This window comes from Salvelinus sp. IW2-2015, linkage group LG15 (assembly GCF_002910315.2).
Source record: "Salvelinus sp. IW2-2015 linkage group LG15, ASM291031v2, whole genome shotgun sequence".
In the NCBI taxonomy this organism is placed as follows: Eukaryota; Metazoa; Chordata; class Actinopteri; order Salmoniformes; family Salmonidae; genus Salvelinus; species Salvelinus sp. IW2-2015.
Window position 1 is genome coordinate 3,152,512 of NC_036855.1, and position 26,609 is coordinate 3,179,120.

At 44.7% G+C, this 26,609-nt stretch overlaps 1 protein-coding gene across 1 annotated transcript; it reads right to left on the reverse strand.

Annotated features, from left to right (window-relative positions):
- Nucleotides 1-22,888: 22,888 nt before the first annotated feature.
- LOC111974660 (transcription factor ATOH1) lies at nt 22,889-24,629 on the reverse strand. The gene has a single exon (XM_024002564.2). It carries the CDS (start codon nt 24,514-24,516, stop codon nt 23,623-23,625), a length of 894 nt encoding a protein of 297 aa, XP_023858332.1. The 5' UTR covers nt 24,517-24,629; the 3' UTR covers nt 22,889-23,622.
- Between the last annotated feature and the right edge of the window lie 1,980 nt (nt 24,630-26,609).

Sequence of the window (26,609 nt, forward strand, 5' to 3'; positions counted from 1 at the left end):
CTAGAGCTGCCCCGGTCAACTGTAAGAGCTGTTTTTGTGAAGTGGAGCAACAATGGCTCAGCCGCAAAGTGGTAGGCCACASAAGCTCACAGAACGGGACCGGCGAGTCCTGAAGTGCTGAAGTGCATAAAAATCATCTATCCTCGGTTGCAACACTCACTACTGAGTTCCAAACTACCTCTGGAAGCAAAGTCAGCACAAGAACTGTTCATCGGGAGCTTCATGAAATGGGTTTCCATGGCCGAGCAGCCGCACACAAGCCTATGATCACCGTCCGCAATGCCAAGCGTTGGCTAGAGTGGTGTATAGCATTTCACTCTGGAGCAGTGGAAATGCGTTTTCTGGATTGATGAATTATGCTTCAAATCAAATCAAATTGTATTAGTCACATGCGCCGAATACAACAGGTGTAGAMCTGACAGTGAAATGCTGACTTACAAGCCCTTAACCAACAATGCTTTAAGAAGTTTTAAGAAAGTTAAGTAAAAAATAGATAAGWAAAAAATWAAAAATAAAAGTAACAAATAATTAAATGGCAGCAGTAAAATAACAATGGCGAGGCTATATACAGGGGGTACCATTACAGAGTCAATGTGCAGGGGCACCGGTTAGTCGAGGTAATTGAGGTAATATGTACATGTAGGTAGAGTTAAAGTGACTATGCATAGATAATAAACAGAGAGTAGCAGCAGAGTAAAAGAGGSATCTGGGTAGCCCTTTGAATAGCTGTTAGCCTCTTTGGGCTGGGGGGCAGTATTTTGACATCTGGATGACAAGTGTGCCCAAAGTAACCTGCCTGTTACTCAGGCCCAGAAGCTAGGATATGCATGTAATTGGTAGATCTTGGATAGAAAACACTCTAAAGTTTCTAAAACTGTTAAAATAATGTATGTGAGTATAACAGAACTGATATGGGAGGCGAAAACCCGAGGACAAACCATCCAGAAAAAGAAAACAAAATTCAGCCCATCACTGATTCCTATGGCTGTCATTTTTAACATGAAGGGAAAACCTGCCAGATTGCAGTTCCTAGGGCTTCCACTAGATGTCAACAGTCTTTAGAAAGAGTTTCAGGCTTGTTTTTGGAAAAATGAGCTAGAATTTGTAGTTTTATAAGTGGCTCCATTTGGCTGTAGTGTTTGTTTCGCATACTGGCGAATGCGCGTACTTTGTTGTTTATCTCCGGTAATGACAATAACGATTCTCCGTCTTAATTGTTTATAATTTATTTACGTATTAGGGTACCTGAGGTTTGGTGAGAAATGTTGTTTGACTTGTTTGGAGAAGTTATTGTTACATTGGGATTCATTTTGTATGCATTTTGAAGGAGGGAAACGGTGCATTATTATTAGAAGTTAAGCTTTTAGCTGATGTATGACACTTGTATTTTCATGTATGTTAAATATGACTATTTCTGTCATTTGAATTTCGCGCTCTGCAATTTCACCGGAAGTTGTCGAGATGGGACGCTAGCGTGCCACTGATCCGCAAGAAGTTTTAAGAAGCCTTTGGACCTAGACTTGACGCTCCGGTACCGCTTGTCGTGCAGTAGCAGAAAGAACAGTCTATGACTAGGCTGGAGTCTTTGACAATTTTTAGAGCCTTCCTCTGGTATAGAGGTCCTGGATACAGGAAGCCTGGCCCCAGTGATGTACGGGCCATACGCACTACCCTCTGTAGTGCCTTGCGGTCGAAGGCCGAGCAGTTGCCATACCAGGCAGTGATGCAACTAGTCAGGATGCTCTCGATGGTGCATCTGGCAGTCCGTCGGACGAATATGGTGTTTGGGGGATGTAAGGAGAACACTACCTGCCCAATGCATAGTGCCAACTGTACATTTTGGTGGAGGAGGAATAATGATCTGGGGCTGTTTTTCATGGTTCGGGCCCCTTAGTTCCAGTGAATGGAAATCTTAACATTGCAGCCTACAATGATATTCTAGATGATTCTGTGCTTCCAACTTTGGGGCAACAGTTTGGGGAAGTCCTTTTCCTGTTCAGCATGACAATGTCCCCGTGCACAAAGCGAAGTCAATACAGAAATGGTTTGTTGAGATTAGTGTGGAAGAACTTGACTGGCCTACACAGAGCCCTGACCTCAACCCAATCAAACACCTTTGGGATTAATTGGAACGCCGACTGCAAGCCAAGCCAAATTGCCCAACATCAGTGCCCAACCTCACTAATGCTCATGTTGCTGAATTGAAGCAAGTCCCCGCAACAATGTTCAAACATCTAGTGGAAAGCCTTCCCAGAAGAGGGAACTCTGCTGTTTATAGCAGCAAAGTGGGGACCAACTCCATATTAATGCCCATGATTTTGGATTTTGGAATGAGATGTTCAACGAACAGGTGTCCACATACTTTTGGTCATGTAGTGTTTTTAAACCCTTGAAAAGATTGAGTCCCACCTATATCAGCGACCTCATTAATATCAACGAGCCACCTCACACTCTCCGCTTCAGCCACTGCTTCAAATCCCCAAGACACGTCTCCGAAATATAGGGACCGAGCCTTCTGCTCCCTTGCCCCTCACCTACTGGAATGCTCTCCCTGACCATCTGAGAGCCTCTCCATCACTCAGAACTTTTAAAACGGGCCTTATAACTCACTTCTACAGAATGTATTTTTCATAGTCCTAGTCCCAATATAAMATKTATTTAGCACCTAGCMCACTATTGCATATATTCTAAATGTATGTTGTTTTTATTGTATATMATTTCTTATTTTTTTCCTCAGTRGAGGTTTGAGACAACTCTGTAATGAAAAGCKCTATACAAATGAAATGTATTATTGTTATTATTATTGTGCTCCATCTATGGCTGGGAAGAGACTGTTTCTGCTTCTACAARAATAGTTCAGTGTCATTTTTGTTTCAATAACTTGTTGTTGATATAGTCTTGCTTGGTCAATCGATGTAAAGTGCTGTCTCTCTAGTTASCTAATTAACCATTGCTGTCTGAACTGTTAATTGTTCACCACTTGTGGTGTTGACAATCTGACATGGATAARTTTCAGGGCAGTTGTTGTAGTAATCTCTGGTTATGTTTCACTATATTGGATCACTCCAGTATATTGGTATCACTCCGCGGCGGAGGGATACATCCGAGGTGAGGATTTACAGATTTACTCCCGTGTACACCTGTGTCACGGCTGGGGTCAGCCCCTTTATTTAGACTCCATGGCCGCGACACACATTCTCTTTCATGGCCAAATKGCCAGCCCCTCCTCTTGAATGCTCCACTCGCTGCATTTGGTTGATCTGTATCTTCCGCCCGTGATTTGTCGTGCTTGTCTTTCGTTAGCCACAAACTGTATTTACCTTACACAACTTGCTKACTGGCTAGTTCTGTGCGTGTTGTGAATTGCTTAACATGCTGCGCAGGTTCTCTGCTAATTACCAAACAAGTTTTTTTCTTGTTCTTTCCCCTGCAGAATGTAAGAGTATCATGGTGGGCTTCCACTACGTTGAGACATTAACTTTGGAGTTCCTTGACGGAGTTACTCCATCATTTTTACTGCTTGGATATTAAACCAGCTAGGTAATATTGCAGTTGGCGTAAAACACATACATTAAATCCATTACTTTGTTTCTGTTTTTTGTCTGCCTGTTTCTCCCACACGGGTCWTCCCCGTTTTTGCAGAGGTACTGGGTAATGTATCCCTCACCGGGTTCCAGCGATCTTATCTTGCCTCGACCACTTTCGGGAGTAACTCCTAACCTGCCAACACCTGTTGGGCTTGCTGACGGCGGCCTTGTTGTTGATTCCTCTGGGCCTGCTACGTCTCCGGCCTCTTCAACAGTGGTTCAACTCCCACCGGCTTCACCCAAAGCGCCACCGTTACCGCCAGCTGCGGGTGACCGCACAGTGCCTCAGGGCATTGTTGAAGTTGGCGCGGCAACTTCCTTTCTTTCAGGGTGGGAGATGCTGAGGATGCTGGTCAGCACAGGCGCCTCCCAGTTCGACTGGGGGTGTGTGACCAAGGGCAGGTTGGCCACGACTGTTGGCTACACCCTTGGAGCGGCAGGCACTCACTTCCGTCATCATGATGTGCTTTGAGAGACTAGTCAAGGACCATATCACTCCACCCTACCGGACACCCTAGACCCACTCCAATTTGCTTACCGACCCAATAGGTCCACAGACGACGCAATCGACGCAATCGAACAACATCCGCGCGCGAAAAGAGATGGCCGCCTCGCTTCGTTTCCTTGGAAAATATGCAGTATTTTGTTTTTTTACGTGTTATTCTTACATCGGTACCCCGGTAATCTTAGGTTTCATTACATACAGTCGGGAGGAACTACTGAATATACGATTGACGTCAACTCATCATCGTTCCTACCAGGAATATGACTTTCCCGAAACGGATCCAGTGTTTTGCCTTCCACCCAATACAACGGATCTGATCCCAGCCGGCGACCCTGTGCGACGCCGAAAAAGGGGAAAACGGGCGGTCTCGTGGTCAGGCTTCGGAGACGGGCACATCGCGCCTCCACTCCCTAGCATACTACTCGCCAATGTCCAGTCTCTTGACAATAAGTTGATGAAATCCGAGCACGGGTAGCATTCCAGAGAGCATCAGGGATTGCAACGTGCTCTGCTTCACGGAAACATGGCTAACTCAAGGGACGCTAACGGAGTCGGTGCAGCCAGCTGGTTCTTCATGCATCGCGCCGACAGAAACAAACATCTTTCCGGTAAGAAGAGGGGCGGGGGGTATGCCTTATGATTAACGAGAAGTGGTGTGATCATCATAACAACACACAAGAACTCAAGTCGTTCGTTCACCTGATCTAGAACTCCTCACAATCAAATGTCGACCGCATTATCTACCAAGGGAATTCTCGTCAATCATAATCACAGCCGTATACATTCCCCCCAAGCAGACACATCGATGGCCCTGAACGAACTTTATCTGACTCTTTGTAAACTGGAAACCACACACCCTGAGGCTGCATTCATCGTAGCAGGGGATTTTAACAAGGCTAATCTAAAACAAAACTCCCTAAATTCTATCAGCATATCGATTGTCTACCAGGGCTGGAAAAACACTAGACCATTGTTATACTAATTTCCGCGACGGTATAAGCCCTCCCCCCCCCCCTTCGGAAAAGCTGACCACGACTCCATTTTGTTGATTCCAGCCTACAAACAGAAACTCAAACAACAAGCTCCCGCGCTCAGGTCTGTTCAACGCTGGTCCACCAATCTGAATCCACGCTTCAAGACTGCTTCGATCACGCGGATTGGAATATGTTCCGCATCGCGTCCAACAACAATATTGACGAATATGCTGATTCGGTGAGCGAGTTCATTAGGAAGTGCATTGACGATGTCGTACCCACGACAACGATAAAAACATTCCCAAACCAGAAACCGTGGATTGACGGCAGCATTCGCGTGAAACTGAAAGCGCGAACCACTGCTTTAACCAGGGCAGGTGACCGGAAGCATGACCGAATACAAACAGTGTAGCTATTCTCTCGCGCAGGCAATCAAACAGGCTAAGTCTCAGTACAGAGACAAAATCGAGTCGCAATTCAACAGCTCAGACACAAGAGGTATGTGGCAGGGTCTACAGTCAATCACGGATTACAAAAAGAAAACCAGCCCCGTCGAGGACCAGAGGTCTTGCTCCCAGACAGGCTAAACAACTTTTTTGCCCGCTTGAGGACAATACAGTGCCACTGACACGGCCCCCTACCAAAACCTGCGGGCTCTCCTTCACTGCAGCCGAGGTGAGTAAAACATTTAAACGTGTTAACCTTCCCAAGGCTGCAGGCCCAGACGGCATTCCCAGCTGCGTCCTCAGAGCATGCGCAGACCAGCTGGCTGGTGTGTTTACGGACATATCAATCAATCCTTATCCCAGTCTGCTTCCCACATGCTTCAAGAGGGCCACCATTGTTCCTGTTCCCAAGAAAGCTAAGGTAACGAGCTAAACGACTACCGCCCCGTAGCACTCACTTCCGTCATCATGAAGTGCTTTGAGAGACTAGTCAAGGACCATATCACCTCCACCCTACCGGACACCCTAGACCCACTCCAATTTGCTTACCGACCAATAGGTCCACAGACACGCAATCGCAACCACACTGCACACTCCCTAACCCATCTGGACAAGAGGAATACCCATGTAGAATGCTGTTCATCGATTACAGCTCAGCATTTAACACCATAGTACCCTCAAACTCGTCATCAAGCTCGAGACCCTGGGTCTCGACCCCGCCCTGTGCAACTGGGTCCTGGACTTCCTGACGGGCCGCCCCCAGGTGGTGAGGGTAGGTAACAACATCTCCACCCCGCTGATCCTCAACACTGGGCCCACAAGGGTGCGTTCTGAGCCCTCTCCTGTACTCCCTGTTCACCCACGACTGCGTGGCCATGCACGCCTCCAACTCAATCATCAAGTTTGCGGATGACACTACAGTGGTAGCTGATTACACAACAACGACGAGACGGCCTACAGGGAGGAGGTAGGGCCCTCGGAGTGTGGTGTCAGGAAAATAACCTCACACTCAACGTCAAACAAAACAAAGGAGATGATTGTGGACTTTAGGATACAGCAGAGGGAGCACCCCCCTATCCACATCGACGGTCAGTAGTGGAGAAGGGGGAAAGTTTAAGTTCCTCGGTGTACACATCACGGACAAACTGAATTGGTCCACCCACACAGACAGCGTTGTGAAGAAGGCGCAGCAGCGCCTCTTCAACCTCAGGAGGCTGAAGAAAATTTGGCTTGTCACCAAAAGCACTCACAAACTTCTACAGATGCACAATCGAGAGCACTCCTGTCGGGCTGTATCACCGCCTGGTACGGCAACTGCTCCGCCCACAACCGTAAGGCTCTCCAGAGGGTAGTGAGGTCTGCAGAACGCATCACCAGAGGGCAAACTACCTGCCCTCCAGGACACCTACACCACCATGTCACAGGAAGGCCATAAAGATCATCAAGGACAACAACCACCCAAGCCACTGCCTGTTCACCCCGCTATCATCCAGAAGGCGAGGTCAGTACAGGTGCATCAAAGCAGGGACGGAGACTGAAAACACAGCTTTCTCATCTCAAGGCCATCAGACTGTTAAACAGCCACCACTAACATTTAGCGGCCGCTGCCAACATACTGACTCAACTCCAGCCACTTTAAAAATGGGAATTGATGAAATTAGTAAAAATGTACCACTAGCCACTTAAGCAATGCCACTTAATACAATGTTTACAACCCTACATTACCCATCTCTATATGTAATTACTGTACTCTATATCATCTACTGCATCTTGCCATCTTTATGCAATACATGTACCACTAGCCACTTTAAACTATGCCACTTTATGTTTACATACCCTACAGTATCCATCTCTCATACGTATATACCGTACTCTATACCATCTACTGCATCTGCCATGCCGTTCTGTACCACCACTCATTCATATATCTTTATGTACATATTCTTATCCCTTTACACTTGTGTGTGTGTGTAAGGTAGTAGTGTGGAATTGTTAGGTTAGATTTACTGTTGGTATTACTGCATTGTCGGAACTAGAAGCACAAGCATTTCGCTACACTCGCATTAACATCTGCTAACCATGTGTATGTGACTAATAAAATTTGATTTGATATTTGATTTGATTTGATTATGACATCAATACACTACAGCTCCGAGCTGTACTGCTGGCCCTGCAATTTTTCCTTCCACATCTGAAGGGAAGACATGTCCTGATGAGAATGAACAACACCACAGTCAACCATCAGGGTGGACTGAGGTCGCACCGCCTCCATCTTATGGCACGGGAGCTCCTTCTCTGGGCTCAGGGATGTCTAGCGTCTCTACACGCAGCACACGTACCTGGCATCCTGAATGTGGCAGCGGATATGCTCTCGAGGGAGGGCCCGCCACCTTACGACTGGAGCTTACATGCCCAGGTAGTGCAGCACCTGTGGGACAAGTTTGGGAGGGCCAGGTGGACCTGTTTGTCTCCCTGGACAATGCACACTGCCCTCTGTGGTACTCCATGTTGGAGCCACCAGGGCCTCTGGGCTTGTATGCTCTKGCTCACGATTGGCCAGGCCTGGAGCTTTACGCATTCCCCCCTTTCCCCCTGATCCAGTCTGTGCTGGACAGGACCAGGTTGGCAGAGCATCGTCTGCTTCTGGTGGCCCCATACTGGTCCAGACGACCCTGGTTCAGCCTTCTCCTGTCGCTGTTGTCTGGGACATCTTGGCAACTTCCCCTGAGACCGGACCTGCTGTCTCAGGCCGGGGGAACTCTGTGGCATCTGAGGCTGCACCGCCTCAATCTRTGGGCTTGGCCACTGAACGGCACCAATGGTCCACGTTAGGAATACAGGAGGGTGTAATGAACACTATGCAGAATGCAAGGGTGCCAGCTACAATCACGGCATACCAGTTGCACTGGCGGTTGTTCTGCTCTTGGTTGTGAGGTTGTGCACGAGTCATGCGGGGTGCAGTATGTCCTCCAATACCTGCAGTCTCGCTTTGATGAGGGCTTGACAGCCTCTACACTGAGAGGGTATTTGGCTGCTAAATCTGCCTGACATGTGGGGTGGATGGACAGGCCAGTGGGGCACCATCCCCTGGTCTCCAGGTTCATGAAGGGGGTTCGTCGCCTGCGTCCAGCTAGTACCCGCTCAATGGCGAGCTGAGATCTGGATGTGGTCTTGGCGGCTTTGGCAAAGCAGCCTTTCGAACCGTTGGAGTCTTCCTCCCTGAAACACCTCTCTATAAAGGTGGCTTTCTTGGTAGTTACTTCCATGAAGAGGGTGGGTGAGCTCCATGCTCTGGGTGAGCTCCAAGTTCTGAATGCTACCGGATGGACCCTGGGGGGAGGAGTATGTCTCTCCGCCCCAACCTTTCATTCCTCCCGAAGGTTCTGTCAGACAGGCATGTGAACATCCCTTTTATCCTGTCTGCTTACGACTCCCCCCCCCCCCCCCCCCGGTGTTGGAGTCTGGGCCTTCCTCCGGCATGCTGTGCGGGCACTGGCTGCCTATGTGGAGCGGACACGGTCAGTGAGAACAACAGATCAGCTCTTTGTCTGCTATGGTGAGARAGCCCAGCCCCCAGGACTATCAAAGCATAGGCTCTCTCACTGGATCGTGGAAACGATTATGACAGCATACCGCCTGTCTAACAGGCCAGTGATGGGATCTGTGGTGGCACATTCAACACGAGGTGTGGCTGCATCCTGAGCTCTACTGAGAGGAGTGCCCCTCGCTGATATCTGTGCTGCGGCCAGCTGGGCTTCCTCTTGCACCTTTGCTAGGTACTTTTGGGTAAATGTGGCATCTCCTTCTGCGGTTGGTTCAGCGGTCCTGGGTGTCGCCTTGCCTTCCGGGGACTGTGCCGGGACCCCCCCTTCCACATTGACGGCCCCTGCGTCTCAGTCCAGCGCTAGGACTTTGCTGCTGGCTGGCCAGGTCCCTCTAGCACCGACTAATCTGGTATGGGTATACCAATATATTGGAGTGATCCAATATAGTGAAACATAACGAAGGTTATGTAACGAAGGTTACGTATGTGAGCTATATGGATCACTCCAATCCTCTACGGTGCTAGAGGCGCCTCAAAAATGATGTAGAGAACGTATGTCACGGCCATGGGGTCTATATATAGGGGTGGACCCCAGCCGTGACACAGGTGTACATGGGAGTGAATCTGTAAATCCTCACCTTGGATGTATCCCGCCGCCGCGGAATGATACCARTATATTGGAGTAATCCAAATAGGTCACATAACCGTGGTTACATACGTAACCTTCATTATCAGTGCCTGTGTTGGACGGGGAGTGGTTTCACCTCTCCTCCAATCAGCAATTAGTGCCGGGAGGTGTGTCCTTCACCTCTGCTAGGAAAGCAGCAATTAGTGTTAGTACTACAGTCTCCGCTGCTTTTCACAGGCGTTCCGTAGCCAAAACTAAGACTATCGGCGAACTTGTAGCGTTTTCAACCGTGTGTGTTTTCTATCCCTGTTCGCTTTTTCTCCCTGTAGGTTTTACAGACGTTCCCAGGTGGTTATGCGCCATTGCAATCTTCACTCTCCCTCCCACTAGTCTCTCCTCTTCTATCCTATATTCCTTCTGCTAAATCATTCTCTCTCCTGATTCTGCCTCTTCAACCCTACTCTCCTCCCTTTCTGCATCCTATGACTCTCACTGTCCCCCCTCTGCTCCGTGGCTGAGTTAGCTCACAGCATAGGGCTGCGGGCATTTGAGCGGAAATGGAGGAAAACTAAACTTCCGGGGGACCTATCATCCTTTCACTCCTTCCTCTCTACCTTCTCTTCTGCATCCGCTAGTGGTATGCGGGTACGCTGTTTGTTTACCCGCACCCACCTGCAATTACAAATAACAACCACCCGACTATATGTGAACATCTGAGGCCCACACCTGACGCTAACCTGCTAATATAGAAAATGCGCTGTGCGCTACGTTCAGAGACAGCGGAAATGTTTTTTGACAGTGGGTGCAGGATTTTCTTTTGCCTGATTTAGATATGTTTCTGACATTTTGGTATAGGCTATTTGTTAGTCAACTTGTCTAGAATTAGATACATGCAGCTTCTCTTTTGTCATATGTTGCCCTAGAAAACTAAATTATCCCTTGCTCACCAGAATAATGTCATAAATCGATAGGATGAATGCTTCAAACTTGTTGACATCGGTAAGGTTTTCTCTATAATCTCTGCTTCTTACRCGTAGCAAAGATGTTTAGGGACTGGGGAGAAAAAGTATTATATAAAAAAAAGGGAAAGATTTTCTGTGCAGAATTTCCAAATGACATCGGTTTGACCGGTTGTAAGGAAATAGAAAGCTGTGAAAACGACCCACTGTGTTTCTGATCAGATTTCAGTTCAACTTGGATGCATATTTTATGTGGTTGAAATACGATCAACTTTTATGATGCTGATAAAGATAGATACTGTCTGTAGAGGTGCTAACTGCACATTCGCATTCTCTCAAGACACTGAAATAAATAAATCATATTTCTCCACTCCTGTTCCCGAGTSAAAAATGTGCCTTCATTTGCTGTATAATTTTACCGCAAGAAATGCTTAATTCTACAGGAGTTAATATTCAGGCTATTAAAGCTATGTGAGAGGTTATAGACCTACAGTCAGTGGCCATTAAACCATCTGAACTACAGTTTCCTTGACCTGCTATAGGCCTACTTGAAATCCCCGGCTTGTGACTGTCGAATTTGTATAACGCCTCACAATCATCACACATAACATAGCCGGCACTGCTATCCTCTTTTACTAATTCAACAAATCTTTCCCAAACATGACTTTTCTGGCCCTCCCTTCTCTTTATTTTCAACTCTCCATTTCACAGCTGTTCTCTTGTTGAATTAAAMTCAGAAGTTGTACTTTTTACCTTTTACTTTTTTTGCCTGTTCCCAAAATCATTTGACGATTGGTGTGTAGGCTATTTGGCGTGCGTACAGTTAGGCCCTAAAGCTTAGGCTTACATACTAATGCAACAGCCTCAAATAATAAAGAAAAATCAATGTAGCTTATAAATTGCACAAGAATAATACATTCATGGATTTATTAAGGTATTGTTTTCTCTTTATCCAACCCGCCCTTCATCCACACAATTGACCCCAACACCCCCACGGGTTATGAGTCGGCCCGCACATTACTACTATCCGCTGCTAAAGCCGCTTTCTATCACTCTAAATTTCAAGCTTTTGCCTCGTGTCAAAACTTTTTTCACACCTTACCCTCCCCCTTAATTCTCCACCTCCTCACCCTCCCTTTCCTCCCCTCCCTCCTCGACCCGCCATCCCCCCTCTACTCAGACAACTTTGTCAACCAAAGAAGGTCGACGATATCCGCTCCTCATTTACTCAGCTGATTGAGTCCACTGGTCCCATTCTGGCAAAACTATCCTACGCTTTGACCTCTCTCTCCAGATGAAATCCCGTGACTAGTGAGGTCCGGCCGCCTGACAACCTGCCCACTAGACCCCATCCCCTCCTCCCTTCTCCAGACCATCTCTGGAGACATTCTCCCATTCCTCACTTCCCTCATCAACTCATCCCTGACCACTGGCTGCGTCCCCTCTGACTTCAAAATGGCCCTAGTCGCTCCCCTTCTCAAGAAACCAACACTTGACCTCTCTGACGTCAACCTACAGACCAGTATCCCTTTTTAATTTTATTTCCTAAACACTTAAGCGTGCTGTCTATGACCAACTCTCATTATCTCTCTCAGAAAGATCTTCTTGACCCGAAGCAGTCAGACTTCAAGACACAACTGAGACCGCTCTCCTCTGCGTCATGGAGGCTCTCCGCTCAGCCAAAGCTGACTTTATCTCCTCTCTTTTCTTCCTCCGAGATCTATCCGCTGCCTTCAACACTGTGAATCATCAGATCCTCCTCTCCACCCACTCAGGGCTGGGCGTCTCAGGCTCTGCACACTCTTGGATTGCATCCTACTTGGCAGGTCACTCCTACCAGGTGATGTGGAGAGGATCTGTGTCTGCACCACATATTCTCACTACTAGTGTCCCCCAGTGCTCGGATATAGGCCCTCTCCTCTCTATACACCAAGTCACTCACCTCCGTCATATGCTCACATGGTCTCTCCTATCATTGCTATACTCAACTACTTTTCTCCTTCCCCCTTCTGACACCCAGGTGGCAACACACATCTCTGAATGCCTGGCAGATATCTCAGCTTGGATGTTGGCCCACCACCTCAAGCTCAACCTCGACAAGATGGAGCTGATCTTCCTCCCAGGGAAGGGCTGCCTACTCCAAGACCTCTCCATCACGGTTGACAATTCCACAGTGTCCCCCTTCCAGAGTGCAAAGATCCTTGACGTGACCTTGGACAACATCCTGTCATTCTCTGCAAACATCAAAGCAGTGACTCGGTCCTCACATCCACTATAAGACCATGTTACTTGCCTAAGGAACAGCAAAGGGAACTACCCCTCCCTACGTTCTGGCTATGCTCAAAACCTGCACCCCAAMCCGAGCACTCCATTCGGCCACCTCTGGTCTCTTGGCCCTCCCACCCCTACGAAGGGTTAGCTTCCTCTCAGCCCAGTCAACATTCTTCTCTGTCCTGGCACCCCAATGGTGGAACCAACTTCCCCTTGAAGCTAGGACAGTATAGTCTCTGCCCATCTTCCAAACATTTCTGAAACCTTACCTCTTCAAAGAGTATCTTAAATTAATCTCACAGCGCCCCTCCCCACCGCCCCCACCTACTAAAAAACAAATAATAATAATAATAATAAATAAATGTACATTTTCCTACTAGCAGTGACTTTGCTGATAACTACTTTATTGAGGGAAAATGCACTTACTATGCCTGTGATGTGTGGTTGTCTCACCCAGCTATCTTAAGATGAATGCACTACTTGTAAGTCGCTCTGGAACCATTTTGGAATTTGTGTCTGCTAAATGACTCAAATTTAAACGTAAAATGTGAATGATTGATTGACATGAGTGGTGAGGTGGTACTGATCTCTACGGGAGCAAGAGGTGAAATAACCCGATGATGTGAAAACAGGAGGACCGTGGCACTAATCTGGGAGAATGGGGGACATAAAGAAGCGTAATGAACTTCAAGCAAGAGAGTCATTGAGCTTTTACAATTCTCATGTTAAAAAGGTAGATTCTTTATCAAGGAATCTCCATCAAACCAGCAAAGAATGCCTGAAGAACCATTTTGGAATTTGTCTCACTCTCAACGTTTCGTCTTATATGTTCATATAAGGAGGGATGGAAAGTGATCATTGGTTATTGATGAGATTCAACCTTTTCAATCCAAATTAAAATATACGTCCATAAACTACAAGACATTCTCTCACAGAAATATTTAAGCGTTGATGAAATATAATTATAGTTACAACATATTACCATCAATTGTTATTATTATAATTGTTTTTAATTATCTAAGATAAAGAGCAACATAGCTTGCAGGCTGCRAGAAATAGATGGATAAGAGGTGTTAACAAAGTCAACTTCGTTTAGCAAACAGCTGGAACCTGAGAATACTGAGAATACTCTCACTAAGTAAAGCTAATTAGATGTGTTTTCCATTCTTTGTATCCCTGCGKGCCATGCTTCATCTAATACCTTGAAGAATTGGATTAGTGTAGCTGCTGTTATCTTATTGACATCTTGTGTCTGACTAGTGAGGCATGTAGTTTAAGAGTAGTTCTGTAAAGGTCACTTCTGTATTTATATGCAACTCTATACTGTTCTAGTGAGCATACCAGTATTGCACTTGTTTAAGACCTCAAGGTACCTCTTAGCTTCCCTGGTCAGGATGACCTGCCTTAGCCTTGACCTTGCAGACAGCTCTGTCTTAGATGGCGCAGATAAGTGGCACCTCTCTTCAGTTCCAATATCATACACAATGCAGTCGAACACCCTGCCAGTGACTCTGGTTGAGGATTGATGCTGTAATAGAAGTTATTCAACACATCAGGGCATTTATACAACTGGCCAGTGGCCTGTGTCTCTGTGCCCATGTGACTCGGGAGTCGAGACTATACCCTCCGTCTACGTCTAGCCTCGCTTTCCCCAACTCCCCCCTATTGTGAGGTGGCCTTTTACTTTTAGAGGTGAATGGGAGATCTTGAAGAGAGAAATGAAAGGGCTACGACATGTATCTCTAATTGGAAATAGGATGGAAAGAGGAGGGTCGGGGGGGGGGGGGGCCATGGTGCTCTGTGCACAGAGCTGAAAGTGATACCCTTGTCTGTTCTAGCCTGCTCCACTCCGGCCTGCTCCATCCTGAGGATACCTGAGAGTGGGGGTCTCCTGGGAAATCGACTAAGGACTTTCAACTGCCATGAAAGGGAGAGGAATCAAACACAAGAAAACTCCTACAATATACAGTACCCCTCCCCAGAGCAGGGCGGCCTGATGAAATATTATCTGTACAGCCACTGTACAATGGGGAAGGACAGAACCCTTAATATACAGAGCGGCTCTTTACAGTGAGTGGGAGGGACAAGCATTGCTCTGCTCTCAACCTCATCATTGGTATTGTAGGTATTGTATCCAGGGAATCAGGAGGTCCTTCTTGGGACTTTAAAGAGGAACTCTCCAACAGATTGACTACTGGGTCATTCAGCTGCGTTCTCTCTTTGGATCGTCTGCTGTACACTTTTGTACGGTGAACAATCTCTGTGCTCTGATTGCAATTTTGTAAGGTGGGAGCATCACACAGTTAGGACATTCAAAATGATACGATCCCAATCTACTTTTAGTTCCTGTTTGACTGAGTACGCTACATCATTGATGTGATATAAGGACAAGAATGTTATCTCATCATTCAACATGATCAGACAGTTTATCTGATTTTTGGGATGGATAAGGTGATGGAGATTCCTGCAGAGTAGCTAGCTATGTCTCAACAACATAGTCTTTATCAGTGAGGTCTCCGTCACCCACCACCTGCGGGTTACTCCCCAGAGTTGCATGTATGTACTGTACATGGGTCTACTTGGCAGCTATGCAGTAGTTGTTAGGCGTGGTGAACATTGCTGGGCTTTGGTGCCAAGTGTGTGGGTGGATGGGTGGGTGCGTAGGCTGTCCTGTTTAGAACACAAACCCGAAGTCCTCACCCAGGTCAGACATTAAATTTCCTGGCTGAGAAGGTGCTCGGTCACGTTCAGAAGTGTGGGTGGGTGGGTGAAGTCCTCACCCAGGTCAGACCATTCATTTCCTGCTGAGAAGGTGCTGGTCATGTTCAGAAGTCTGGGTGGGTGAAGTCCTCACCCAGGTCAGACCATTCATTTCTGCTGGAAGGTGCTGGTCAGTTCGAAGTGTGGGTGGGTGAAGTCCTCACCCAGGTCAGACCATTCATTTCCTGCTGAGAAGGTGCTTGGTCACGTTCAGAAGTGTGGGATCGGAAAAGGGCCTTTAGCACAGTCACTTCCAAATTGATGCGCTCCCTTTTCACGTCTCTGCAGTCAAACTGCACTCCATACATTGCTGAAGGGGAGCTGCACGCTGGACGTAACCCGACCCCTGTGGAGGTCATAATGTGTCAAAAGATTAAATAGCCATACAGTGGAGCTGTTTCCTATATGGATCGGATACACACACACACCCGTACATACATACAAACATACAGACACATCAGCACACACAAAACATGTAACTCATGCTCACCGAGCATTGAGCATGGGGATAATTGGGCTCACCATTGTGTGCTTTTGAATTGGACGGTTACCCAAGAAGCCTCATGTTAGTCCATGTACATTTGCTTTGTAAAGGTGACAGACAGAAACACAACGCCAGTAAGAACAGAGCCCGAGAGACACCGGTTCACCCACTAGTGTATTTTATGCTCATGCACAGAGACAAACTGACATCAGCGACATCCGCATCCAGAAATGACAGGAAGTGTGTTTGGGACTTTGGCCTGGGCTACTTTATAATGGCAACCACAGGACATCATTCACAAATATATATTAAAATAGCTCACTCATTTAAAAATAAATAAATATATATTTAAAGAGGTAATCTGTGATAGGTACATCCATTTTTTTAAATATCTGCAATGCCTTGGCTTTAAGACCCTCTGACCACCTCTCTCCTGATATGTTGCAGATCGTAGACAATCATAGAGACATTTCCGTGATCTAATAATAATCCACTGCAAAGTGCAGCCCTGAGATATTTGGGAAACATGGCGTTTGCATTGATAACAACAGACAGAAGACCTGGTGTTCTTCAGAAGTCAATGCATTATTCACGCCTTCATTGGCTCACGTGACCGTTTCTATTATATTCTCCTCCCTGCTTGGATAACAATCTTTTTTTTAAATGACACAAAGCATTCCCCATATCTCGCTACGCTTGCAGGTGTGTGCATGTCTCCACACAAACACTTCACACTAGTCCACACTTAGCATCGCAGACATACATGTTTCAATAGCAGCACTTACAGATGAGCTGGACCAGGCTGGCAGTGTGACAGGTGCTCTCTGTGTTCCAGCTGCATTATAAGGGCCTGAGTGAGGGATAATTCAAGGACCATAGACACCTGATGCTGCAATGAAGCAGCCGTGCATCAGTTCTAATGAACATTGCAAAGTGACAGAAAGAATAATATCATGACTTATTATTTAAATAGCTCCTTTAATAACATGGACCAATAACATATTGTTATTGTAGCTTTTACCTCTCCGTCCCCCCCCCTCTCCCTCGCTCTCTCTCCCTCGCTCTCGATCCCTCCTCTCTCTCCCCCTCTCTCTCTCTCTCTCTCCCTCGCTCTCGAGCCCTCCTCTCTCTCTCTCTCTATCTCTCCCTCTCTCGTCTCTCTCCTCCCTCTCTCTCTCTCCTCCTCTCTCTCCCCCTCTCTCGCTCTCTCCTCTCTCTCTCTCTCTCTCTTCTCTCTTCTCTCCTCTCTCCCTCTCTCTCTCCCCCCTCTCCTCCCCCTCTCTCTCTCTCTCTCTCCCTCTCTCTCTCTCTCTCCCCCTCCCTCTCCCTTCTCCCCCTCTCCTCTCCCTCTCTCGCTCTCTCTCCTCCCCTCTCTCTCTCGCTCCCTCTCTCTCTCTCTCTCTCTCGCTCTCTCTCTCGCTCTCTCTCCCTCTCTCTTCTCGCTCTCTGTTTGTCTCTCTCCTCTCTCTCTCTCTTGCTCTCCTCTCTCTCGCTCTCTCTCCCCTCTCTCTCTCGCTCTCCCTCTCTCTCTCTCTCTCTCGCTCTCTTTCTCTCTCTCTCTCTCTCTCTCTCTCTCTCTCCCTCCCTCTCTTTCTACTCATCCTGTGTTCTGTCGCTCTTTCTCTTCTTTTTTTTGATGCCCCTTGCTCTCCTCTCTCCCTCAGCAGATGGGGAGTATGGCCCAGTTCTACCCTTTGTTCTGGAGTCCCCAGAGAGTACTGGCTTGTTGGACTGCTGAACTCCCCATATCTCATACAAAATTCAACAACCTCTCATTTCATTTTAGAAAACCATGGAATGCACTTGCTTCTGAATCCATTTGAATGATATTTTGGCCAATTGCTTACATGGTTGCACATGATATCACTCCTCACTGCTGATGGGCCAAGAGAGATTATTATTCAATATAAGTGCTTTTTATTCTAAATACAATATGTATTCTTCGGAAACTTAAAAAAAAAATACTACAATGAACATTAGGCCTATATTAAGCTGAAGAGAGAGAAACTATGTTATAATTGGGATAAGAAAAATTGAGGACCTTTTTAATTATGACATTGCACAGACCAATCTGTGTCGGTGGCAACAATCAATCAATCAATCAATCAATCAAATGTATTTATAAAGCTCTTTTTACATCAGCCGATGTCACAAAGTGCTGTACAGAAACCCAGCCTAAAACCCCAAACAGCAAGCAATGCAGACGTAGAAGCACGGTGGCCAGGAAAAACTCCCTAGAACTAGCCTATAGGCTATAGTTTGCCTTCCTTTTCATCAATATAAGCATACTCACTTTGTATAACTTTATTTTATTTTATAATGGACAGATACAGTTATATTGGTTAGAGAGTTGGACTAGTAACCGAAAGGTTGCAAGTTTGAATCCCCGAACTGACATGGTAAAAATCTGTCGTTCTGCCCCTGAACAAGGCAGTTAACACACTGTTCCTAGGCCGTCATTGAAAATAAGAATTTGTTCTTAGCTGATTTGCCTACCACTATTAATCCACCAATCTAATTACCATTAACGTACCTCCAGACAAACTGATAGAGAGTGTGACTGCATACAAAAAGTGAAAAGATGTTTTTGAAACATGATGGTGCACATGAAGCCATAGGATACTTGCACGCGTGTCGGGTCTCGGGTTCTCTCCGAGCCCCCACCATTGCGGCAGAAGGATGGCGGGGTTGTTTTTATTTTTCATAACGCCCACATCTACATTTTTAATAAGAGTGAAACCTCAACCCGTATTGTCTCTCAGCTGTTTTTTGAGACCATTGTTTATTTAGAATCGACATGATAGCACCAGTAGCGTTCTACTGAGTGGAGATAGGATATAGATATGACAGCACATAGCGGAGAAAGTAGCGATATCATCACAGTTTCGCCCATCACACAAATGTTTGGAGCCGATATCGCTTCCAATAATATTTATTAGCAAAACGTTGAATTTCAGTGTTTTTATGAGGATTTCCAAGAAATGGTATTGCCAGTCTGGACTCCGAATCAATTAAAGTTTGTATAGCATTAACAACAATAATCGTGCCAAGTAAGTTAAAATAGCCCCAATTATGTTGTAAAATTAGTAACGGCAAAGGCAACTTTATCGACCATGTTGGAGTTGGAAACACTAACTTCCAACAACGTTATCAATGTTTTTAATCCCCATTTAATAAGCACGGCTATTCCTGTGATTTCGTGAAAAACAGACATAAGAGTTGGACAATTTATTGGTATGTCATTAAAGAGTGGTGTTTACAAAAAAAACAACGAAACAGAACACATTTGGTCATATCGGCGACATATAGGATAAAACCCAATATAGGTTCGGGAACGCAGCCCAGTAGGCTACTGGCTAGCTCCATGATAGACCCGAGCACCTCGCCAAATCCGATAATTTACCTGTTTACCAGTTATAGCGGGTCACATGAGTCAGGCAAGTACAGATGGCTGCTTTGTTAATAATCAGATAACGGTGTGTGAATAAATACGGTAAATAATTTAACACCACATTATATTGCCTATTATTCTCCACATTGATCGAGATTAAGGGGCACACGGTGTGACTGGTTAAAACCAGGGGGAGGGAGCAGAAGCGGCAGGTACAAACAGACACTTTCATAAATAATTTCGAAACATTTTTAGCACGTCTTTTCTACAGAGGAGTGGGCTAATCTGAAAATGTACAGATCATCCTATTAGGCAGGGCTCAAATGAAAATGTTCAAAATTCATTGACAGTCTGCACTGTAATTTAGTCTAAACCGAAGGTGACTGCAAAACGAGGGTAAACGAGTGTAAGTTTAACTAATTTGGTAAGTGTGTGTGTGGGAGAGAGAGAGAAGAGAGAGAGAGAGAGAGAGGAGAGAGCCACTGCTCGCTCGCGTGTGGCTTACTTTGCGAGCAAGCAGACGTGTGCGTGGCGGGTTTACTAAGAAAGTGTGTTCTATCCAGAGTCCCGAGGGACACTGATCACAGTGTGTGGAGGGGACCCGAGCGCTCACCAGCTGACAGCGCGTGCTTCAATGAGGCTATCCAACACCTTGGACCACGGGCCTGCCAACAATAGCCTGAAATTAATGCACACTCAAATTACAATTAATTTAGTAAATGTCACCAAAACTCAACATTTAACCAATGTTATGGGTAGGCCTAGAGTGAAAAGGATTTTACTCAAACTATAACTGGTTAAAGTTAGCATACTTATTTTTGTGGCAAGTGCCATGCACTGTTGCTCTAAAGTAAACCATATAATATTAGTATTAAATGTATTGTAATTCCTAATTATATGCTCTAAACACTCAAGTTAGAATGCATCATTTTTGGACTAGAGGGTCCAACATATAAAGAGCGATTTGTGGACACGTTTTTAAAAAAACTATGATTCACTTACAAATAAGAAGTTACAGGGAAAATGGAGTGCCATTTTTTAAATTTGATTTGAGATATTTACATAAAGATTATACTTTTATTCAAGATATATTTTGTGCGCTGCAAATATATTTTAGTGATGGTTTAACTTTTACGTAAGCGTCTTATAGGCTTAGGCTATTTAGTGGTTTGTTTTCTGAGCTCTTAAATTATATAACGCATTTACAAACTATTTTGAATTATGATTGATAAAATTATTTGACACAGTAATAATAATAATTTAACTTAGGCTATTTCAAGCCAACAATCCATACTAAAGATGCACAGACTTCCGGTAAACAAGATGAACGGATACCTTTAGGGCCTATGGATAGGCATATATGCAGGAAAAAGTTAATCGAAACAACAGTAAAATAAAAGTTGTCTATCATTATTAGCTTTATATAGCCTACACGTACGAGATACACCGAATTATCTCGAATATCCACGAGGTCACAGAAGATGATTTTGTTTTACACATTTCAATAATGAAGTCAAGCTGAAGACGAGCCAAATGAGAGGACTTCTCTAGTGACAGCTCAAGTCCCTACTAGGGTTTATTATAATAATATAAATAAATAATAAATACCTGTTATAAGTGTAATAGGTAGGCATAGTATTATTACTACACACACCAACTCATACTACTATTACTTGCTACTATACTACTGCTACTGACTTATACTACTACTACACAGACTAGTACTACTCACTACTACTACTACTACTAACTACTACTACTGACTTCACTACTACTACTACTACTACTCTATTATCTATACTACTACACGACACGACTACTACTTACTACTACCACCTACTACTAACTACTATATACTACTACTATCTACTACTACTACTACTACTACTCTACTACTACTACTACTACTACTACTACAACTACTACTATACTACTACTAACTACTACACACTACTACTACTACTACTACTACTACTACTACTGCTAACTACTACTACTCTACTACTACCTACTACTACTACTACTAACTACTAACCTACTACTGACTATACTACTACTAACTACTACTACTACTATACTTACTACTACTAGACTGCCCTACTACTACCTACTAACTTACTACTACTCACTACACTACTATTACTTTACTACTACTACTACACACACTACTACTACTACTTCTACTCTACTACTGACTCTACTACTACTACTACTACTATACTACTTACTACTACTATATACTACACTACTACTACTACTACACGCCTACTACTACTACTAACTACTACTACTACTACTACTACTTACACTACTACTACTACTACTACTCGACTACTACTACTATACTTCTACTACTACTTACTACTACTACTATCACTACTACTACTACTATAACTACTTACTACTACTAACTACTCCTACTACTACTACTATGCTACTACTCACTATTACCACACCACCACTACTACTACTGGCTTAACTACTACTACTACTTACTACTCATACTACTACTACGCTATACTATACTATCTTCCTACTACTTACTACTACTACTACTACTACTACTACTACTATCGACTACTATATACTACTACAACCTACTACTGACTACAACTACTACTACTACTACTACTACTACGGACTACTACTACTACTACCACCACCACCTCTCTACTGATACTACTACTACAACTACTACTACTACTACTACTACTACTACTACTACTCACCCTACCACCTACTACTACTACTGCTACTACTACTACTACACCTACTACTAACTCACACTCTACTTACAACTACTACTACTATACTACTAACTACTACTTATCAAAACTCTCACACTGACTGACTCTACTTACTACCTACCACCACACTACTAACTACTACACCTCTTTACTACTACTACTACACCATATACTGCTGCTATCTGCCGATACTACTGACTACGTATACTACTACTACTACTGACATATACTACTACTACTACTTTTACTATATATACTACTACTATATACTAGTAGCTACACTACTATACTACTACTACTACTACTACTACTACTACTACTACTACTACTACTACTACTGCTGCTGCTACTACTATTAGTCATGCTACCAACACCACTACTACTACTAATAATAATAATAATAATCATCATCATCGTCATCATATTTCTCCTCTTTCCCGCAAGTGTTCCTGCATGTCATTCAATGAAAAAATAATTGTTATCATGATCCTTCATGGAATAGTTGTGTGATGGTTATACCGTTAGTGTTCGTATAGGATATCTATTTTCTCCGCATATCAACATCTTGAAGCACAGAAACAACAGAAAATGATGGTTTTCAACTTGCTTATTTTATTCTCAAAATGAAAAGAACATAAACCAGTTAATGGCAAACCAGGTTTTTTGAAACATTTGAAATTACGCATTTAAATGAAAARAATAAATGAAAACAATTACAAATAATTAAACTTCAATCATCCAATGAAAGCACAGACACACATGTTAATTTGAAGTGAATGGCCCAAAATACAAAAAGAACACAAAATTGATATATTAAATATCAAATTGGCAGGCCTACTAARAAACACAATGGTTCAATAACAGAGTCATGTTACTCCAAGCCTCTGGCTCTTGTTTTAAAGTGCGAATTGTTAACTTTTGAAGTCGCAAACAAATTCATCCGATTCATTTACAAACAATGAAATCATGATCATGAGCAGTATAAGGAAATATAATTACAAACAAACTTTACATTTAAAAATATCAGGCAATTTCGTGGAAGACAGCGTTTTGTCCATGCTGTGATATTGGGAAAGCCCGTGGCAATGCTGCGCGCGACAGACGACATGGCAGAGGGGTCTTTCCTTATATGTCCCAATGAGACGATCAATTCTATTGGCAGAACCGAATTATCTGACATAAAATCATCTTTATCTAACAGTTAATAAAATAGAACTCTCAAACGAAACAAAACGATKTCGGAAAGCCCAATCTATCATATTATAAAATGTAGGCTATGCTAGCATCAGATATTATTGACACGATTAGAAAGTCTCTGGTGAAGTTTCAAAATGAGTGATGGCTGGGAAGTTTGAGTTCAGATAGTTCGTCSTCGCTCTGGAGCTCCATCTGCATCTCATCTGAGTCGCTGAAATGAGAGTGCGGGGAGAACTCTCCGTCGCTGCGGTTGGACCGGGGGGAGTCTTTTCTGCTCTCCAAGTCGGAAGTAGGTGTCCCTGAGGGAGAGCGTATCTCCTGCTCCATCAAAGCAGAGAACGAGCCGTCTTCGAAGGGGAATGGGATTCCGTTAAACTGGACCGGTAGCCCCGTGCCTGAGCCCCTTCGGCAGGTGGATGAGGAGGATCCCCGGGGACTCTCCTTGGCGGACAACAGGTCACACTTTGGYGAGTCAACACCGGGACCCTGCAGCAGATCCGCCAGCGCGTTGATGTAGATTTGGGCCATCTGCAGGGTATCGTATTTGGAAAGCTTTTTGTCGTCGTCGAAAGCAGGGATGACACTGCGCAGCTCGTCAAAGGCATGGTTCAATCCATGCATCCGTCTTCTCTCCCGCGCATTGGCAGCCTGGCGCCTCTGTTTCTGGACTCCGTTGCCAGGTTTGGATGGGGCTCTCTGTCTRCCATCCTCGGTGCTCACCGAACCCTTGAGCCGACACAACTCCCGCACTTTGAGCGGACTCTTGGAACTATTTCTAAAGTTTGGGCTGTGTCCGGATGCGGGGGACATGCTGGAGCTGGGCGAGTGCAGCAGGTATTCGGCGTGTGCCGCGCAGGTGCCAGCAGGCTGCACGGGAGCCAGCCAGGCGCGTGGGTCACTGCTGTCCATGAGTGCCAGACTTGATGGGTACTCGCTTTGCTCCCCCCTCTCCATTCTCGACTGCTGCACCTTGCTACTCTCCTTCGCGTCTTTACTCCATTCCTCAACACTGATAACATCCATTTAAAAATAAATAAATCAGGTGGCTTGCAGGACTAAAGAACTTAACCAAATATTAAACGCTGTCAAAAACGTTTCTTTAGCAACGTGTGCTTGCACAGTGTCGCGTGCAGGACTCCACTAGCGTCTCAAGGCGCGGCGTCGCTTTAAAAAGCGGCACGCGCCTGGGAGCCCCCCTTCTCATGCTGGTCGCGTGGCGCTTTGACCAATAAGAGCGGTTGGGGCAGGCGCGTGTTGGCGACCAATGAGAAGTCTCCGTAAACCCGAGAGAGGTTATTATGTCAGGACTGTTTATAATAATGTATCGGTTTAAAGACTGTTTAACTGGGTGGCTAGCACAAAGGGATGTCCTTCAGAACACACACATGGATAGAGCAATATGGTTAATAGTGTGGACAGCACGAGCTTCAACTCGTGGACTGATTGAGGATGTCCATGCACCTGCCCAATCCCACAGGCATGTGTGTTACCTTGGCTCATGCCAAACATCTTCAATTCTACAGATAGAGAGTCGTTTCAAAATTGGCAATGTATGCATCATAGGCTCGGAACTAATGTTCAGATTACTGCCACGAAAGGAATCACGCACTTCATTGGTCAAATTAAAATGGATGATCATAAAGTGATAACCATCATCATCATCATTATCATCATGTACCTTGTGGCTAAATAGGGCCTATACATTTTGGCCCGTTTATAAGTTACTCAACATTAAAATAAAAATAGTTCAAAGACAAAACTTTTGAATTGCTTAAAATATGTTCCATATACTGTACCTCCAATGTACAAAAATATGGCTATGCGTTAGTAAGCTATAACATTTCCAGATTTAAATTCAGAAAGTAAAAGGGTAGCCTCGTACGAAGCATTCTGATCTTGCGAGTTCACGTTCTGTTTCGGTAGCTTTCGGTAGCGAAAGCTGTATGCTCCCAAGATCAGGATTGGTCCTATGAGGTTACGAAAAGGGCGCCAACTAGGCAAAGAATAGAACATCCTGCAATCTTAGGGAAAAAAATTGTTATTTGGAGTTCTTTTTGTAGAACACATTTTGATTCAGTTAAGTAGGGTTCTGAAGAAATAACCCTATAAAAGGGTTCCACATATGAACTAAGTGAACACTTTTTGGCTCTATATGGAACCCTTTTCTTAAGAGTGTGGACTGGTTCTAGGGACTGAAAAAAGTTTGACCAAAGAACTTGGCTCCTGGGGTTCGTGATCATTGTCAATTCACCGCTCCTCTATTCCATGAATGTTAAGGCCATCTCGAATTTCATTTTCTTTTGTACAGGTTCAAAACCTTTTGATCCGGTTTACGGAACGCCCTGTTGGTAAAAGAGCTTCACAGGGATCGGAAAGATGAGCAGGGGGCTCGACAGCGCTTTTACTGTCAGAAGCAGTGGCAAGCGAGGAGGAAGTAGTGTGCGCGTGGAACAGTGCTCGGACAGTGACAGCAGCCCCCCCCCCCCCTTCTTATAGAATGATAAGAACATTATATATCTAAACGAATTAAATATACAAATCATATGGGTATCTCTAAGAATATGATAAAATATTATAGGCTAGAAACTAGTATCAAATAAAAGAATAGCCGAAAAGGCAACCAGATAGCCTATACGTAAACCAGCCGCAATGTCACTTTCCGAACACTCAGTTATTAATAGGAAAATAGACTAGGCTACTGAATAACAATATAAATAACAATGATAATAATTATTGAGAAAATGAAGTCATACAAATAAACACATAGCAGGAATGATTGAATAAGTTGTAATGTCTTTAGACATGATCTTGGCTATATGAAGTAGGCCTAAGCAAAAACGGAAAGAATTGTAGCCTGTAAAATACTATATAGCCTACTGAAAGTTTAGCAATATCAAACATGTGAGACCAGCCCGTCCATGCAGGACAGCGGACAAAATCCTACAATTTCTGAGATTAAATTACATGAATCTTTTCACTTTTTATTCATGTATTCATAAGGCGTCGAGGCTTGGGGACTGGCGCCTAGGTCCGTCTCTCCACCTACAAGTGGCCGTCCAGTGAGCATGGAATGGCTCCTAAAGCAAACAACAGGTTGGATATTGTAGCTGTCGATT